Below are 18,076 nucleotides of genomic sequence, written 5' to 3' on the forward strand. Positions count from 1 at the left end.
GTCCATTTTTTATCACCACAAAAATGTAAGTTGTGGGTTTTTTTCAGAATTACCCAGAATCGCTGTCTCTACTCAGTAGTTTTCAGGTTGCAGGACAAGGAAGTGAACACAAACAAGAATTTAATATATCTGAAATAGGTGCTTGCTATTCTTCACTGGAGATGCCAACAGTTGACAGGGTTATGCTCCTGCTTTTACACATTTTAATGACGTAGCACAAAAAATGAAAGAAGAAAAAAAAAAACTTTAATAGCTTTTTTTCGCTGGTACAAAGACATCTACCAGACTCCATTGTGTGTCCTTTCCTACTTACAACAGGGAAGATGCTGCTTTTAAAATGTACATTCAGCAACATCAGTTCCTTTCAGGAAGCTGACCTCAGAAATTTGATGACACTGTTTTCTGTTTCGGGTTATATTGAACTTCAGCTGAATAAGAGTCCTGGATCTGTAGAAGTTATCCAACCTGCTATTGAACAGTTCAAGGAACATTTTAAAAAAATGTAATTTACATCATCTTAACTTGAGGATAACTGAGCAAGAATTACTTCTTTTAATGTCTTTTGTGGAATGTCTTAAGATAGACAGAAAAGAAATGCCAGATACAGCGTACTGAATTTTGGCAGAATGTAACTTTTCTCTCTAGTTCCCTTTTTCTTCCTCTCTACTTGGTGTCTGACAACTGACCAGCTCCATATCCGTGAATAATAAAGCTGTCTTCTGCCATATGCATTTCAGAGGATAGGCAGCCATTCTGCATTAACGGATATCCATCCTGGCCCCTAATTTCAGACTATGACCTCAATACTGGCTTTTGATCTAAGAAGTGTATTTCATACAGGGGCAGAACTGCACCTTAGCAGATCTCTGTGCAATACAGAGGACAAGCTAGGAGGCACCAACAAACATGCATTTTCTGCTTGGGGCAATCTGGGTAGGTCTGCACTGGGCTTTCAAAACAGAATATTGGGCAGTGCATGAGCTTTTATGGGATCCTAGCTGAGGTATGCTCAGGCTGCAAGCAGCAGAAGCCTCAGCGAAGAATGGGTTGGCAGGGAAGGGCAGTGGTACAAAGAGGATAGGAAGAAGCAGTCAAGAGAAGGGAAGCCAAAGATGTTAGGATGTGAGATAGTGAAGTTCAGCTACAGAAACCTTGGCAAATTGTCAAAAGAACAGAGGGATTAAGCAGATCAACCAAAGAAACCCAGTTTCATTGTGCATTTGTCTGGCTTCATCACAGAACTACTTTTTTCAAATTTGGACAAATTCATCTGCCTGGAGAAACTGTCAGTGAGTGGGCTAGGTTTGTGTGGTGGTGTTTTTGGTAGCCAGGGAGGGAGCTACAGCAGTGGCCCCTGTGAGAAGCTTCTTGAAGCTCCCCTGTCTCCAAGTCAGACCTGCCTCTGGCCAAGGACAAGCCAATTAACGATGATGGCTATACCTCTGTGATAACACAGAGAGGAGTAGGGGGACTTTAAGGAGGAGTTACAAGGAGGACACCTATGCAAACACCGAGGTCAGTGGAAGGAAGGAGAAGGAAGGCAGGGAGGTGCCCTGGTGCAGATGTAAGCCAAAATATCTTGCTAACAATTATTTTTTCTTTTTTTTCTTCATCTTGCTTTTCATCTTGCTAAATATTTTTTTTTGAGAATGAAGTAGGTCAGTGTCAACATAGCTTCTGGAATGTGCAGCTGAAGGTTGGTGCTTTTGTGAAGAAGAAAGGGGTTTGAAGATAAGACAGTAATAAATAAGAAGTTGGGGCCTATTCTTGAAGATAACAGGAACAAGGTCAGGACAAATTAAAACAAACCAGCTTAAGATACAACACAGCTGCACAACACCTCCTAAACAGACCTTTGTGAGCGTGCGTGAGCATGGACGTCAACCAGCAGACACGGTGAAGAAGACTACCAACGACCCCCAGGGACCCCTCGAGACCACCACCCAGCAAGAAAGTGCATGCGTAATTAGGATGCAGATATTGTAATTAGTTCCAGGAAATCTAATGCATATGTAACTCATTTCTTGGAAAAATTATGAGTATGTATAATCTGACTGTATATTAGCTGCCACTTACAGATATGGGGGTGCGCTCACCTTTGCAAAGCTATTTGCATGTGCACCCAGCGCTGCAATAAAGAATGCTGCTTTCTAACACTCCAAAACAAATCTTAGAGAGTTCCTCTGCTGGCTTTTACAGTAACACAGAGATGCCCTGTATCCCATGGTGAGATGGCAGTGTCACCAAAATGGGATAGAAGAACTTATCGACACCAATGTGATGTAGATAGGCAGACACTCCTTTATTAACAGCCGGGTGCGCAGGGGAGTCGTCTCGCCAACAACGCACACCTAACTCATGTAGCATGCTGATTATATTGGGTACAGTAATACATGTTAATCAAGTTCTTATACATAAACATGCTAATTCCTGTAACTCATTTTCTTATTCCCACCTCTTTCCAGTCATGCACACTTGAGTCCTGAAACGAGTTGGGCGGCTGCTTTTGCGACTACCACGGACTACTGACCTAAAAGAAAGACCCTCCAATGCCCTTGACCCAAGGATTTTGGCTCACATTGTGATTTTAACATGCTTTGAGGCCCTTTCACAATGTAACTTTTAGAACACCTGGTCTACAGGGCAATAAATTGTCCTTACTGAACAGTCTAACAATGGTACCTCGTCATGATTCTTATTTGAATAGAAATCTGGTTAATGATTATTACCAGCCTATGTGACCTTAGCCTGGGACTTTACAAAGGACTTTGAAGCAGCATAACTGGTTGTATGGTTACTCTAAATCATTCCTTATTTAAATCCAAATCACCAAAAATCATTAAAATCAGCTCAAATTAATAACAATCCAGTAACAGCAGGGCGGCCTCCCTGCCAACCATGAAGGTCACCGGAGGAGCAGAGATTTGCCTGCAGCCTGTAGAGGACCCCCAGGACTCTGTGGGAAGAAGAAGCCCGCACTGTTGTAGTTCGGCACTGGGAGGACTGCAACACGTGGAGGTGACCCATGCTGGAATGTTACCTGAAATAAAGACTCTGGAAACCAAGATTAGTTTAGAGAGGAGATACTGCTTGATTCTGTGCAGGGTGCTAGGTGGAAAGCATCCACAAATCAAGCACACCACACAAAAGAACTTCAAAGTATTTATACATTCCAAACTACAGGATTACGTATTTACTATAATGATTATTGGTTAATTACTTATCACTTCTATCCCTTGTTGGTTAGTAATATACTCGCTCCAATTTAAATTTACAGTGGGTTTTTAATTTTCTGTGAAAGCTCAAAGGGTGGGGGTCTTTGTTTGGGCCAGGATCTTAAACTGATTTACATAAATAATTTTAACAAGCTTCCATGGTCCAGGATGTTTCTCTTCTTCAAGGATGATAGCTCCTGATTAGATCCTTATTCATTATTGCTGATCATTTGAAGAACAGACTGACCTATCTGATCCATCCAATTTGTCCTTGTATTTGACAAGAAACATTTGTATGAACGATAATACGTACTATGTGTCCTTGGGTACGATGAGAAACATTTGTGGGGCCTGCAACGTGCGATGAGAAACAGTTTTGCAGCCTACAATTCCCATTAAACAATACATTCTTTCCCATGGATAGCAAGCATATTAAATTTAAGCAACTCTAACAAAGTCCTTTGCTCAGGGTAACAGGAGCATCTGGAGAAGAGTGCACCCCGTGGGGAGGACTCACCACAGAGAAAGTTTGTAGAGGCCTGTCTCCCATCACAGGGATGCCCCTTGGGGTGGCAGGAAGAATGCAGAGGAGTGCTTCCTCCCGACCTTGGAGGAAGGAGCATCAGACTGAGTGCACCCCTCATCCCCCGCCTCTGTGTCACTGGGGAAGAAAGCAGAGATATCAGGAAAAAAAGCTGGGCCCAGGAAGAAGGGAGGGGTGGGGTGAAGTGTTTTTAAGATATAGTGATTCTTCTCACTGTCCTATTCTGTCTGTTAAGTGTTGGTTTTGTTAGTGTTTGAATTAAAGTGATGTTCCTGTTTTCTTCCCCTGATGAGTTTGCCTTTTGCCTGTGGCTGTTTAAATGGGTGAGCAACTCCTCCCTGTCCTGATCTTCATTCCTGAGCCTTTTTTTATGTCATTTTTCTCCTTCCCAGCACTGGGGCTAAAGGAGTGAGTGAACGGCTGCTTAGTGCTCAGTTGCCCTCTGGGCTTAAACCGTGAGTCAATATGAGAACTGCAGTGTATTTGATACAATACCTGCTGGCTTCATAAACCTCTGTAACATGAAGAAATTGTTGATGAGCAGAATGAAGCTTGAAAACTGTTCTAGGCTGAGTAAGGTGCACTTTAAAACTTCAGGTACTGTATTTCACTAGAACTTGTTAATACTGAGTAGCAGTTTTAATTTTTCCTTTAACAGACATGTAGCTTCTCTGTGTTGTCTTCCCATTGCTTCTGCCCTACAGCTTCTACTTTGAGTTTACTACCCCAATAAAAGAGAGGACATGAACCTTTCAGTGCTGTAACTTCATTGACCTCCGTAAGTTAGTATGGAGGAATGAGCAGGACTGTATTCTTTGTTTTCCTGGGGTGAGTATTTTTCCTTCTTGCTACTCACAGTCTGCTGTGAGGGAGAAGGAGCACAATTGGCAACTGAGTCCAGATCATGTGCATAGCTGCTCTGACAGGTCAGTGAGCGGGTCGTGCCTTCTGTTTTAGTGGCCTTATTCCAGGAAGAAGCTTACTTTTCAGTCTGAGGCCCCTAGATAACAGATTTTTTGTACACTATGATAATAACTACCCAGCTCTACTTCAATATAAACATACAGTACAAACCAACAGCATTCAGTGGACTGTACCCTCAATATCTCAATAGCGTTTTACAATGTACCTAAAACTAATAATTTCAGGGGAAAGACGTCCTGCTAAATGTTGAAAAATATTTTTTTACATGTGAAAGAGACTGGAAATTAATCTATAGCAAATCTTGCTTGCGTTTTGGCCAGAATGATCCATTATGGTTCTAATTATAAAATAAAACACAGGCCATCTGATTTTAACATTTAAACTGAGGAATCAATTTGCTGCTCCCACTCATCTTTTTATCTGTCCCGTTTGCTTTTGTTATGATATGAAATGCTTCCCTCTACAGCAAAATTCACAGGTGGAGCTAGGAGACCCTTCTTGATTTTTGACCTTTGTTCGCTATACAATAGATTTCCAGTGTTGCAACACTTTGTTTTGTAGTTGACTTTATTAAGATATCTCTGTTTTTCACCTGGACTGCTCCAGCTACTTCAATTCTGAATTCCTTCTGGCAGCAATTTCTTCATGCAAGAAATTAACAGAAAACAAGTTAACTATGTCATTTTTGAGAGATTGAGATTTTCTTTCTTTAGGTGTGATTTTTTTTTTTAATACAGAAAACACACTTTAAAAAACTTAATAGTTGAGAGAAACTGCTAACTTTCAGTTCCAAGAATGACAATGTATACTTTTTTTTCCCTTTCCTCCTAGTTGCTGCTCTGCCCAGTTTTGTCTCTCTCAAAGGCTGGATCTTAAAAGCCAATACTTTGATGACAAGGAAGCTTGTGAAATCATTGGTTTGTACATAGCTTGCCTTTTGGCTGATCTCATTTGTTGCATTTGACAGAATTATTTTGTTTCAAGTTCGTTTGGAGATCTTAGGAAATAACTTGAACAGCCTAAATGCCATCTGAGATACTGGAGAGTATCTAGAACTAGAACGTTAAATCAGGTATCACAAAGCAGTTTGTGATGAAGGGCATCCATTCATGTCCTTCTGAGGGATGAGCTGAGTGAGATGGGTGGCCGTCATAAACTATGGAATCAGAGATGTTCGGCACCTCTGAAAGCCAAGATGGTCCTCCTGCAAAAGCCATGTCTGTAGGGAACGGGGAAATGTTGAAAAGGCTTGCATTTTGGGAAGGGAGGATTACCCTAATTTATTTTTCTTTCCTCTGGGTCCCTTGAGTTTGGCGACATGGAGGATTCCTTTTATCTTTAGAGGACTCGGTGAGACCCATTAGACCCTTTCTGGAGAAGTAGTTCTGCCTTATCTTAAAAGGTTGACGACCTTTTCAAGATCTTGAGTTACAGAGTGAAGTGACCTTTGGAACAATGGCAGTGGCAAAGCTGAGGAAAGAAAGCTGATAGTAGCCTGTTGCCCAGAATCTAAATTTAAATGTTTTTTTATTTGGCTCTGCTGCTGTCACTCATTGACATTACAAGGTTTAGGAAACATATATTGTTTAAGGTGCACAAGTCTGTGGGACCTGATGAGATGCATCTGCAGGTCCTGAGGGGACTGGTGGATGAAGTGGCTGAGCCACTATCCATCGTATTTGAGAAGTTGTGGCAGTCCGGCAAAGTTCCCACTGACTGTAAAAGGGGAAATATAATTTCCCCATTTTTAAATAAATAAAGAGGATGCAGGGAACTATAGGCCAGTCAGTCTCACATCTGTGCCTGACCAGATCATGGAGTGGGTCCTCCTGGAAACTATGCTCAGATACATGGAAAATAAGGAGGTGATTGGTGACAGCCAGTGTGGCTTCACTAAGGGCAAATTGTGCCTGACAAATCTGGTGGCCTTCTGCAATGAGATTACAGCATTCATGGCTAAGGGTAGAGCAACCGATGTCATCTACCTGGACTTGGGCAAAGCATTTGACACTGTCCCACATGATATCCTTGTCTCTAAATTGGAGAGACATGGGTTTGATTGTTGGGACACTTGGCAGATAAGGAATTGGCTGTATGGTTCCAATCAAAGAGTTGCTGTCAACAGCTCGATGTCCAAGTGAAGAGCAGTGGCAAGTGGTGTTCCTCAGGGGTCGATGTTGGGATCAGTGCTGTTTAACATCTTCATAGGAGACACGGACAGTGGGATTGAGTGCACCCTCAGCAGGTTTGCTGATGACACCAAGCTGTGTGGTGCGGTCGACGCACTGGAGGGAAGGGATGTGCCATTGAGAGGGACCTGGACAGGGTTGAGAGGTGGGCCTGTGCAAACCTCATGAAGTTCAGCAAGGCCAAGTGCAAGGTCCTGCACATGGGTCGGGGCAATCCCAAGCACAAATACAGGCTGGGTGAAGAGTGCATTGAGAGCAGCCCTGCAGAGAAGGACTTTGGGGGATATCACTTGATGGTAAACTGACTATGAGTCAGCAATGTTTGCTTGCAGCCCAGAAAGCCAACGGTATCCTGGGCTGCATCAAGAGAAGTGTGGCCAGCAGGTCGAAGGGAGGCGATTCTCCCCCTCTACTCTGCTCTTGTCAGACCCCACCTGCAGTGCTGTGTCCAGCTCTGGGGACCCCAACATAAGGACATGGACCTGTTGGAGTGGGTCCAGAGGAGGCCACAAAGATGATCAGGGGGCTGGAGCACTTTCTTTATCAGGACAGGCTGAGAGAGTTGGGGTTGTTCAGCCTGGAGAGGAGAAGGCTCTGGGGAGACCTTATAATGGTCTTGCAGTACTTAAAGGGGACTACAGGAAAGATGGGGAGGGACTGTTTATCAGGGAGTGTAGGAATAGGACGAGGGGTAACGGTTTTAAACTGAAAGAGGGGAGATTTAGATTAGATATAAGGAAGAAATTCTTCCCTGTGAGGGTGGTGAGACACTGGCACAGGTTGCCCAGAGAAGTTGCGGCTGCCCCCTCCCTGGCAGTGTTCAAGGCCAGGTTGGACAGGGCTCTGAGCAACCTGGTCTAGTGGAAGGTGTCCCTGCCCAGGGCAGGGGGGGTTGGAACTAGATGATCTTTCAGGTCCCTTCCAACCCTAACCATTCTGTGATTCTATGAATCTTAACAGCAAAGGTTGTCTTCTTTCTGCGGCATACAATTTTGGTGCTCTTAATCTGGAGGAGCTCATGCTTCCTGCAGGGAAGGGAATGAAGTCTGCAGCCAAACTGAGTGTTGAGCAGTGTCTACACGTGCTGCACCTCAGATGCTTCTCATTTATCCTATGTCTGGATGATGACAGCTTATTAGAAATAGTTGAGTTTGCAGGAGAGACCTTCAAACATGAAGTAACAGAAGTTACTGCTTCAGGATAAATTAATCTTCTGTCTGTATACATTACAATTGCAAATTATTTGTAATTTTTAATGGGTATCATTTCTTCCTGTTTGTTATATACATAGCTCAAAATATTTCCTGCCTCTCAAAGTGTAATCAGACTGCTTATATACTTCGCTGAAACCTCTTTCGAAATGTCTCCACAGTTCCCCTTGTCTTCTACAAAGCAATGTGAATTACAAGAAAAATAATTGACAAAAAAGGCGTGACAAAATAGAGCTTCATAACTTCATTGTTAGTTATATTAGCTTCTGTGTCCTAGCTGTTAAAACTGTGCATTACCAAAATATTTATTGAATTTAATACTTATTTAGTATAGTCTTAAAACTACCATCTCATATATAGGCTAGGGAAAATGTCTTCTTTTGTAAGCAAATGCTAAGTATGTCATATCATCTTCATTTTTGACAAACATTTCAGTATATATTGAGTTCCATCTTGTAAGTAGGCTGACCATAAGGCAAGAGTGAAGAGCACTATGTGATAGTACACAGGCATGGAAGAGATTATTAAACTCACAATCTTGCATCTGTGCAAAGCTGATCTGGTGTCTGACTTCAAGTGGTTGCATAAGCTGGCACTGTATTTGCTTTGCTCTGTAAGAGTGGTATTCGACACACTGGTATCTTATTCTGCTAGGCATTAATGTGCCTGCTAAAGTATCCTCTATTTTATCAGTCTCCTCAGTCTGAGGTATTAGAATGCTTAAACGAGTTTGAAGTTCTACTTTTTTCAACCTAATAGCAATAACTTTTATTTTTAATGTACAGTACCTTAGCTTCACTGTATATTCACTGTATATTCATCCATGTTCCGTATTGGTTTGGAGCATCTTTAAATCCTTATTGATGTCTCTTTATTTTTGCAGCAAAGGTTGCAAACTGTGGAGGTTTCCAGGAGCTTGAAAGGCTCTCAGTTAGTAAATCATGATGTTACAGAAACTGGTTAGAAAAACTTCTTTAGAACACTTAATAACATGCCTGCTTTAAAAGAGCTGGACAGTAGCCGTATGTTCACAGATCAAATCAAAGCCAGTGCATCAACAGTGACGGCTTTTGTCCAGTGCGTTTCTCGATTGCCTGATCTTGTGACAATAGTAATGGTGGGTTGGCTCCTTGATGCAGAGAACCTTAAAATATTTGATATCATGAAGGAGCAGCATCCCCATTCTAGGAGTTGAAAATTATCTTGGCAATGGGTTTTGCCACATGCACTGATTTTTCAAGACTAGAATAGTTTGAAAGTGTTAGGGTTTTGGGGTTTTTTCTCTTCTTTCTTGTATTAGGAATTATACACCTGCATTGCAAGTAAACATACATTATAAAATTTTTACCAGGATGAAACGTGCCTGTCTCTTCTACAGCAGGGTTAGGTTAATGTAAAAGGATCAAGGAATAAAAGATAGGATTAACATAACTCTAAAAACCTGACTTGCTTTGCAAATATTGTTATAGTTTGTACCTAAGTGATATCTTCCAAAGAAAAATGCAGAATTTTGCTTAAAACCTCTTTCAAATAAATTATTTCTATTCAGTTGTTTTACTTGCAATGAAATCAATTACATGAATCACGAAATAAAAATCATAAAACCCTTTATGGTCTGGAATGCACTAAAAATATCAGATGCTAGATTTTACTAGCATTAAAAACTGTTAAAGGCCCCTTTTTCTAATGCAATTCCAGATACTAACAGAGGACTAGCTGACTGAGGCAGATGGCGGTTGTGCCTGTTTAGCAATGAACAGTTGCTAAACAGCTGATGTAGAAGCTTTGTGTCACTGCAAGCAATCTTAATTTACTTCAGCTAGACAATTGGAAAAAAAGCCTTCAATGTGGTTTAGCAAAATTAAGATTATGTCTTTCTCTTTTTGCTCAATCATTTGTGGGAAAACTGATTTTCTGACACTTGACCACAGTAGGAAAATGAATTGAACGCAGCAAAGTTCAGGACTGTATTTGGCTAGTTTACAGAAAACCACTGGCATTAACTAAATTGCTGTCTAGATTTGTGGCTGCAGCCTCTATTCGATAAGTTAAGACTGTAAAAGCTGAAATCTAAGTCCACACACCATTACCTTTCCACAGTCTGCTTTTTCTAATTTGCTTTTAGCAATGGTACTCAGAAATACTGGTGTATTTCAGCCATTCATTCAACATAGATGTCTACTGATGCTAAAACTAAAAACCACCCTGAACACATCACACCCCTAGAACTTTATTAATAAGCATTTGAAACAAAAAATGAGCCTTTCTGAATCCAGTTCATGTTAAAGATTTTAATCAAACCCTGTCCTGGTTTCACCCAAGACAGAATTACTTTATTTTTTTCTTAATAGCTAGAGTGGTGCTGTGTTTTGGATTCAGTATGGGATTTGGTACGAGAAGAATGCTGGTAACACTGGTGTTTTCAGTTGTTGCTGAGACATCAGGGACTCTCCAACTCCCCATGTCCTGCCCGTGTGCAGGTGTACAAGAAGCTGGGGGGGAACACGACCAGAGCACTGGTCCCAAATTGGCCAATGGAATATTCCATATGATGTAACGTCATGCTCAGTATATAGAGAGGGGTCGGCTAGGAAGGAGGGGGTTGTCTCTCGCTTCTGGGATTGCAATTGCCGGATCTTGGTATTTCACAATCACTAGCCAGGAGTGGGCTGGATACTGGGCCACAGGGGGTGAGCAGTCGCATTATGCATTACCCGTTTGTACCTTCTATTATTGTTTTATTTCAATTATGAAACTGTTTTTATCTCAACCTACAAGTCTCCCTTCACCCCTCCAATTTATCCCCCCATTCCCCAGGCAGGGGAGGGTGAGCAAGTGGCTGCATGGTGTTTGCTTGCCAGCTGGGTTTAAACCATGACAGACCCATAAGATGCCTTTCTTAATATGACGGTATACCACTTTCCTGGCCACTGCCACCAGTGCCCACTGTAACATACACTGCTGCCATAGCAGCCTCCTAAAAAAGTATACTGTAACTGCTAGTTCTGGTGTTTGTCATTCAGATACAAAGTCTGAGGAATACAAGAGATGTTAAAATGAGAGAGAAATTAAATCTACCATGTGGGGTTAAAAGACTTAAATCTATCATGTGGTAAAAAGACAATTGTTTCAGCGAAGTAAAAAATACTTTATTGCTGCAGTACTTTCTAAATACATTTGACTAGAGGTTTTTAAGAAATAGCCCATTTCAATACACAATTACTAGTGCCAAGTTACTTGTTTACTTGTTATCAGGGACAGCTCAATGTTAAGAAAAAATTAACTGTCTTGAGAAAATTCTCATCTTCACCATCAACCATCAGTGTATAAGTGATACACACCTCTCAAGGGGGAAGATTTGTACCTGGATTTTAAAAAGAAGCAAAAGTTAGTATACAAGAGCTTTTTGTTTTTAAAGAAACAAACAAGAACTGCTCAACTGCACAGAAATTGCATGTTGTCACAGAAAATAAGAAAACAAGTCCCCAAGAGAATATAGTTTTTGTTCTGTAAGGAACTGAACAACATACTGGAGAATTCTAAACAAAGGATTTCAAATAAAACCACAGGCACTGAAGTAAGGAGAACAGAATTGCTCAACAATATCAAACTGAAATGTTGATCTTGTCCTGAAAAAAAAGAGTTTAGCTACACATCCTTCTATTCCATCTGTATAAAGAAGCAGTTGCTTCTGAAGGTGTGTACATAGATGAAAAAAATGCGTATCACTTAAAAACCTTTTATTTTTAAAATAGCCCATAAAAAATAAGGTCATTCTTAGTAATCCAAGTAAGCTGCGCTGTTAATCCTGATGCAGAGATGATGTAATTAAAACTCTCAGAGCAATAAAATACTTTCCTTCATCCTAGCCAAGAAAATACTATTCCATGGCTACTAAGCAACAAAGGGATGGCAGAAGTGGTCTTTTTAAGAGGACCGTAAGAGCAGATGGAAGTCCCAAAGCTCACAATTTCTTCACAGAATTCAAAACTTCTTGAGAGCTTGTGAAATGAACTGTGGTTTCAAACAAATCAGTCAAGCAACAGTGTATCTTCATTTAGCACAAAACTACGATACTTACAATCCTTCAAAACAGCGATGTATATTCAGTTATTTTGCATGCATTTCTCTCTCCAGTGCTGCTTCCATTCGACTTTGTTTTAAACCCTACAGGATACAATTTAGTAAAAATCTTATTTTTATTAACATGGAAATGAAAGCTTTAGTCACAGAAAAAAAACATTTTTGGAAAATATTTTTTTAGTCCTCTACAAATCAAGAATAGCTTTTAACAATTTGGGGAAATCAGAATGGGCAGTTTAAAAAGGACAAAAGCCAAACTACATCATCTTTATGATCAGAGGCTCTACATAATAACTTCAAATATATATTTCCTGTTCAATTTAAAGTAAATTAAAGCAATCCACAATTATACATAATCTGAAGCAAGGAATTCCAAAAGTAGTCTTTTGAAGATACCCTATGGCACCAAATCCACCCTTTCCAACTTCTCCAATGCAAAGAGTTTAATTCCTCTTTCTTCACAAGTGTACAAAGGAAAACAGAAATCAATACTCCATGTCACAGATTTTTCACAACTATGCTGACAGCTCCTGCTGGACCTTCACCATCACCTGAGACAATTACTGACGAATAGCCTCTGCAAAAATGCCAAATCTGATCCTAAATGTGATACTCCACTCATACTCAAAGAAAATACATAGAAGGCTACTTAATAATAAATATATTCAAATTTACTCTGATCCTAAATGTGATACTACCACTCATACTTGAAGAAAACACATAAAGTCTACTGAATAATAAATCTATTCAGATTTACTCCACCTGTCTACATAGACAGAACTGGTTATTTCAGAATGGCTATGAATCACTGGCTATAAAAGTACCTAATGGGACTCCTCCAGCAGAACAAAGAACTAAAGCAACATCAACTATACAGATATGCTGGCTCATGTGATTCCGACTCAAGGACAAGAATACTTATACAATACAAAATACCCTTAAATTTGGCTATAATAAATTAGAATAAGAGATCTAGAAAGCAGTCCTCCCTGTCTAACTTCTTGCTGAGAACAGCAGCAGCAACACAAAAGCAAAATTACAAAGACACTTCAAGACAAAAGTGGCACATACCAGATAATACCCAGTGTGATAACCACTCATGTACCAGGCTATCAACATGCTCCCCAATGCTTCATCTTCCTCAGGAGAGTCTGGCCTCATAGGTGGTGGAGGAGGAATCAACTAAGAAATCACAAAGCAAATGTCTGTGGTTTCAATAGGGTATATCCCAGGTTAGATAGCAACCAATTCTAAAAGATCAAAAGATAAAACTGTAAAATAGGAACATATCCTCAATGCATTCTCTGAAAAGGGAGTAAAATAAGATGATATTTTCTGAAAACACATAATTTCCAAAGCCTGGGAGAAAGAGGATTCCTGTAGATTGACTCTACAGAAAAAGTTTTATTAGGCGAAAATATTTATCTGCATCAGTGAAATGCTGTTAATCAAATGCAAGACGTAGTTTCTTCAAATATTTTTTCTCTTGATACTCTTACCAACAGCTTCACTGTCACAAAAATAAGTGCAGACCACACCTTGTGCATTAGATTCTTGTAATATCTGTAACTGAATGAGTTATCAAATACCTGGTAAATACAGGTAAATGTTCTAAAAACACAAGCGGTAAGCACATTTAGTTAGAAAACTTGAGATCTCCAATACTCATCTCTGACCTCATTCTCCTATCACTTACCGGTGGTCCTGCTGGGAAGGGTGGGGGCCAGCAAGATAAAAAGAATGGAGATGCCCCGAGTTTTGATCCAGGCTACATTGAAAAAATTGAATAGTGCAAATTAAAAAGAAATTTCAGGCATTAGGATTTTATTTAAGACAATTATTTGAAGCAATACATATACCTTAAACTAAAGGCAACATACCAGCAATTTAATGAAACTGCAGTAACAACATACAGTGGCTATTTCTACGGAGCATTCCATGACTGGAAAAGTAAAACTTACATTATATGTGTCACTGAGGTAGACAGTACTGAAACAGGGTTCTAGTTAATACAAGCATTTAAAAAGTTTTTTCTAAATAGAAATCAGTGGTTGCACTCTCACATGAAGAAACATATCCAGTATTGCCCACAGGCAAACAGATAATTTCTCTCCTTCTGTGTGGTTGGAGGCACGTGCTGACTAAACTCCATTATGCTTTTGAATGTCTTTAAAATGAGCTTAGATACTAATCTATTAATACGAAAGAAAAAAAGATAAAACCTTATGAAGAAATCTTTCACAAGCAGTTAACAGAAAACATAATGCTGCATTCAGCTGCTCTATTAGACTCCTAGACAACAGGAAAACTGAAGAGCAGGTCAACACCCCAGCCCTCATAATTCAATAGAGAAGCTACAACTGAGAGCATCTGTGACATCTGGACATCACTTTTTCTGCCTTCAATGCCCTATATATTGAAACATATCAATTGGCTAGAAAAAGCGCAATCTTAAAACATCAACAGTGCTATCACTAAGAGCATTATCACAGTCCGGGGAACAACATCTCTCTTTTGAGTTACAAGGTATTGCAAAGCAACTGTTAGCTAGGGAGAAGGCTTTCCTCAGTAGATAGCAGCACTGCAAAAGGGCTACACCATGGCCAGATTATTATGAAATGACATAACAACAGGTTCTAACATGCATATCTGTATATCCATTCTCAAAATGTTTTTATTTTTTTTCTAGACAATATCATCCTATTGTCTCAGAATTTATAATAATACTAGGCTTACAGTGGTATATGAATTATTTCAGATAAGGCTGAGCTTACCCTTCCCAGGCCTCCGGCTGCTGGTGCTGCAGGAAAACGTAGGTTTTGAGGGGAGAATCTTGCTCTCGTGCAGTTGCTTTTGTTTCGATATGACTGGAAAGATTTTTCACTTTCATCTGTTGAATACAGAGTCTCATCTTCATTCTAGAAGACCAAGCCATTTTTATGAGGTGCACTAAACAGGAGTTTACAGCAAGCAATTTTAGTGTGAAAAAGCCTGGAAAGCCCCATTCACATCCTTACCTCTCTCTAGCCCTTCCAGTCCTACTCAGGAAAGATCTTATAACCTCATAATCTTATCTGCTCACCGTTTTAGCTATGTAATCTTTCACTTGTGAATTTCTTGTTGTCCCCTTTCTTCCATGCTGAGTTCAAGAAGGGGATGCTTTCCTTCCCTCCATCAGCTTGTGTCCATTCACAATGGAATCAGGTATCAATTCTCACTCTGAACAGCACAGTGGTACCAGAAATACTGAAAAAGCTGGTTCTCCCACTTTCTCTTTCCTTTTCAGAAGAATGAAAAAGTGTCCCTCACCTCCCCAGAACTCCCCATCCCATTTACTGTTTCATCGCTGGCTGGAGGAAGTAGATCAGACAGGTTCTGCTCCTCCTGATTTCCATATCCTGTGTAAGTAACAACACATGTGCCTCTCTTCTGATTGATGGCGGCAATAGTTGCTAGGTACAGATTACCATCCTCAGACCAAACAGCACTACAGCTGTCACCAACTTTCCACTACAACAAAAGCAAGAGAGGGAAGTAAATACATACCACAATCATCAGAGAGAAAGATGTCTTTTTCTAAGCTACTTCTTGTCCCAGCCACGAGAAAGATGACTCCCACCCAGAAAACTTTTCTTTTGTATTTAGCAAAATTGCTCAGTGCAACCTATAAATAAGGTTTATAACATTATCATCCCCCTGCCCCAGAATGTTACTCTCAGAATGTTACTCTCAAGGCAACAGAGAAGTACAACATACAGTACGAGTACCACTCGCATTTACAGGCGAAGTGACCTGTTTCGAAGGCACTGTGTTGCTCTTTTTTCTATTTCTGTTCCTTTTATTGTTTTTTCTCTTCATCCCCAGGCGCTGCTCCTGTCTGTCCGAAGGCTCAGAACACTCTCCGTTCTTTAAAGCATTCTTCGTGAAAAGAAAGGAGGAAAAGAGTAAAACGCAATGCAGCGGGCCCGGGCCGAGGCCCAGCTACCCGCGGGCCGCCCCCCTTACCTTGAAGGAGGCCACCGCCTTGTCGTACGCCTTGATGAGGGCCGTGTCGTCCCACACGTCCGAGTCGTCGCTCTGCGGAAGCCACAGCCCGTTTTACCGCTGCTCCAAAGCCCCGCTCCCGCCCTCCCGCCCCCGGTCGAGCGCCCACCTGCCCGGTCCCGCGCCGGAACAGCACCCTGTCCGCCATGGCCGGCCCCGGCCCCGCGCGGCCAACTGCTGCGCACGCGCCGCACCCTCATTTCCGGCGCGCGGCGGCCCCGCCCCATGGCAGGTGACGGCGGCGTCAGCTGACCCCGCGGCGCGGCAGGAGGGGCAGGAGGGGCGCGCGCCGGGGCCCGGGTGTGCGCGGGGCGGCAGCGCGGGACCGGCTTTCACCCAGGGCCTTCCCCGCCGCCGCGCCGTCCCTGCGCTTGGGGACGCTGTCGCTGAGACGCTGCGCAATACGCTAGTGGAGCGCTTGACTTCGGCTTTAGCAATGCCGGTAAAATGATTGATTTCAGCTTTAACAAGCCTTAGGATGTGATGACGTTTGGCTGAACTGGGTGTGTCAGTCAGAGAGGGACCTGGGGGTGTTGATTGACAGCCGGCTGAACAGGAGCCAGCAGTGTGCCCAGGTGGCCAAGAAGGCCAATGGCATCCTGGCTTGTATCAGAAATAGCGTGGCCAGCTGGGACAGGGAAGTGATCCTGTGCCTGTACTCGGCACTGGTGAGGCCGCACCTCGATGACTGTGTTCAGTTTTGGGCCCCTCACTACAAAAAGGACATTGAATTACTCGAGCGTGTCCAGAGAAGGGCAACGAAGCTGGTGCAGGGTCTGGAGCACATGTCGTACGAGGAGCGGCTGAGGGAACTGGGGTTGTTTAGTCTGGAGAAGAGGAGGCTGAGGGGAGACCTCATCGCCCTCTACAACTACCTGAAAGGAGGCTGCAGAGAACTGGGGATGAGTCTCTTTAACCAAGTAACAAGCAATAGGACAAGAGGGAATGGCCTCAAGTTGTGCCAGGGAAGGTTTAGACTAGATATTAGGAAGCATTTCCTTCCAGAAGGGGTTGTTAGGCGTGGAATGGGCTGCCCAGGGAGGTGGTGGAGTCCCCATCCCTGGAGGTGTTCAAAGAGTCAGGCTGACACAGCACTGAGGGATATGGTGTAGTTGGGAACGGTCAGTGTTAGGTTAATGGTTGGACTTGATGATCTTCAAGGTCTTTTCCAACCTACATGATTCTGTGTTCTGTAATGCTGTTGAACTCACGTCCTTAAAACACACCCTGATAAGCCTGGCAAACTTGAGAGCAGGAACCAAGACCGAGCCAACTGAGAGCTAGCAAAAAAATATGCTTGATTTCTCACCAACTACAGCTATTACATTGCCAAAACCAGCTACATCTTCCTTCAAACGCTCCTCAAACTGTGCCAGGGGCCTGTTAACAATATAAATGCACTTAGATCCATTAGAGCTTATACAAGCCAAGGCTTCAAAGTTCTCTCCTTCCAGAGATTTAAAACTCTTTTACCTCCATCAGTACACAACACACTCAAGCATGCTGATAAAGCCAGCACTGTTTTCTCACACTGAGTTTTATTCTTGAGGCTAGGTGAAGCAGCAATTTCAAGATCTGCTTACACATACAACTCATTAACTTGAAGCTGCAGCTTCTCTGAAGTCAGTATCAGTAGTAGATTCACACCAATGAAGTTTGCAACTTGACAGACATCTTCTATAGTGTGGACTTACCACTGCATATTATATTGCTTGTAACAAACATTTCTTGTAATTTTTAAACTTACGCTGCTATACTTTCATACTTACATTGCATTTTTCCACAATTCTATCTATTCTTTGTGTTCTCTGTAATTTCTTAGAAATCAACTGATTATGAAGCATAACAATTTCAGATTAGACAGTG

At 41.8% G+C, this 18,076-nt stretch overlaps 1 protein-coding gene across 4 annotated transcripts; it reads right to left on the reverse strand.

Moving 5' to 3' along the window:
- Positions 1-11,207: 11,207 nt before the first annotated feature.
- Positions 11,208-16,414, reverse strand: SMN2 (survival of motor neuron 2, centromeric). Of its 4 annotated transcripts, none has more exons than XM_074855430.1 (9): positions 16,320-16,414; positions 16,172-16,243; positions 15,959-16,084; positions 15,503-15,676; positions 14,941-15,084; positions 13,863-13,934; positions 13,238-13,348; positions 12,165-12,250; positions 11,208-11,447 (listed from the first exon to the last, which is right to left on the reverse strand). In XM_074855430.1, exons 1-8 carry the CDS (start codon positions 16,356-16,358, stop codon positions 12,194-12,196), a joined length of 795 nt encoding a protein of 264 aa, XP_074711531.1. In that variant the 5' UTR covers positions 16,359-16,414; the 3' UTR covers positions 11,208-11,447; positions 12,165-12,193. The 4 variants fall into 4 exon arrangements, with proteins under 4 accessions (XP_074711531.1, XP_074711529.1, XP_074711528.1 ...); XM_074855428.1 differs by having other exon boundaries at positions 15,923-16,084; XM_074855427.1 differs by lacking the exons at positions 11,208-11,447; positions 12,165-12,250 and having other exon boundaries at positions 12,280-13,348; positions 15,923-16,084.
- Positions 16,415-18,076: the final 1,662 nt, after the last annotated feature.

Source organism: Strix uralensis, chromosome Z (genome assembly GCF_047716275.1).
Source record: "Strix uralensis isolate ZFMK-TIS-50842 chromosome Z, bStrUra1, whole genome shotgun sequence".
NCBI classification, from domain to species: Eukaryota; Metazoa; Chordata; class Aves; order Strigiformes; family Strigidae; genus Strix; species Strix uralensis.

Coding starts and splice junctions, on each gene's coding strand:
- SMN2 (XM_074855427.1), bottom strand. CDS start 16,358: ATGGCGGACAGGGTGCTGTTCCGGCGCGGGACCGGGCAG. Junction 15,085..15,502: donor CTCCAGCCAGCGATGAAACA/GTAAATGGGATG, acceptor TTGGTCTTCTAG/AATGAAGATGAGACTCTGTA. Junction 13,935..14,940: donor CAGCCGGAGGCCTGGGAAGG/GTAAGCTCAGCC, acceptor TTTTCAATGTAG/CCTGGATCAAAACTCGGGGC.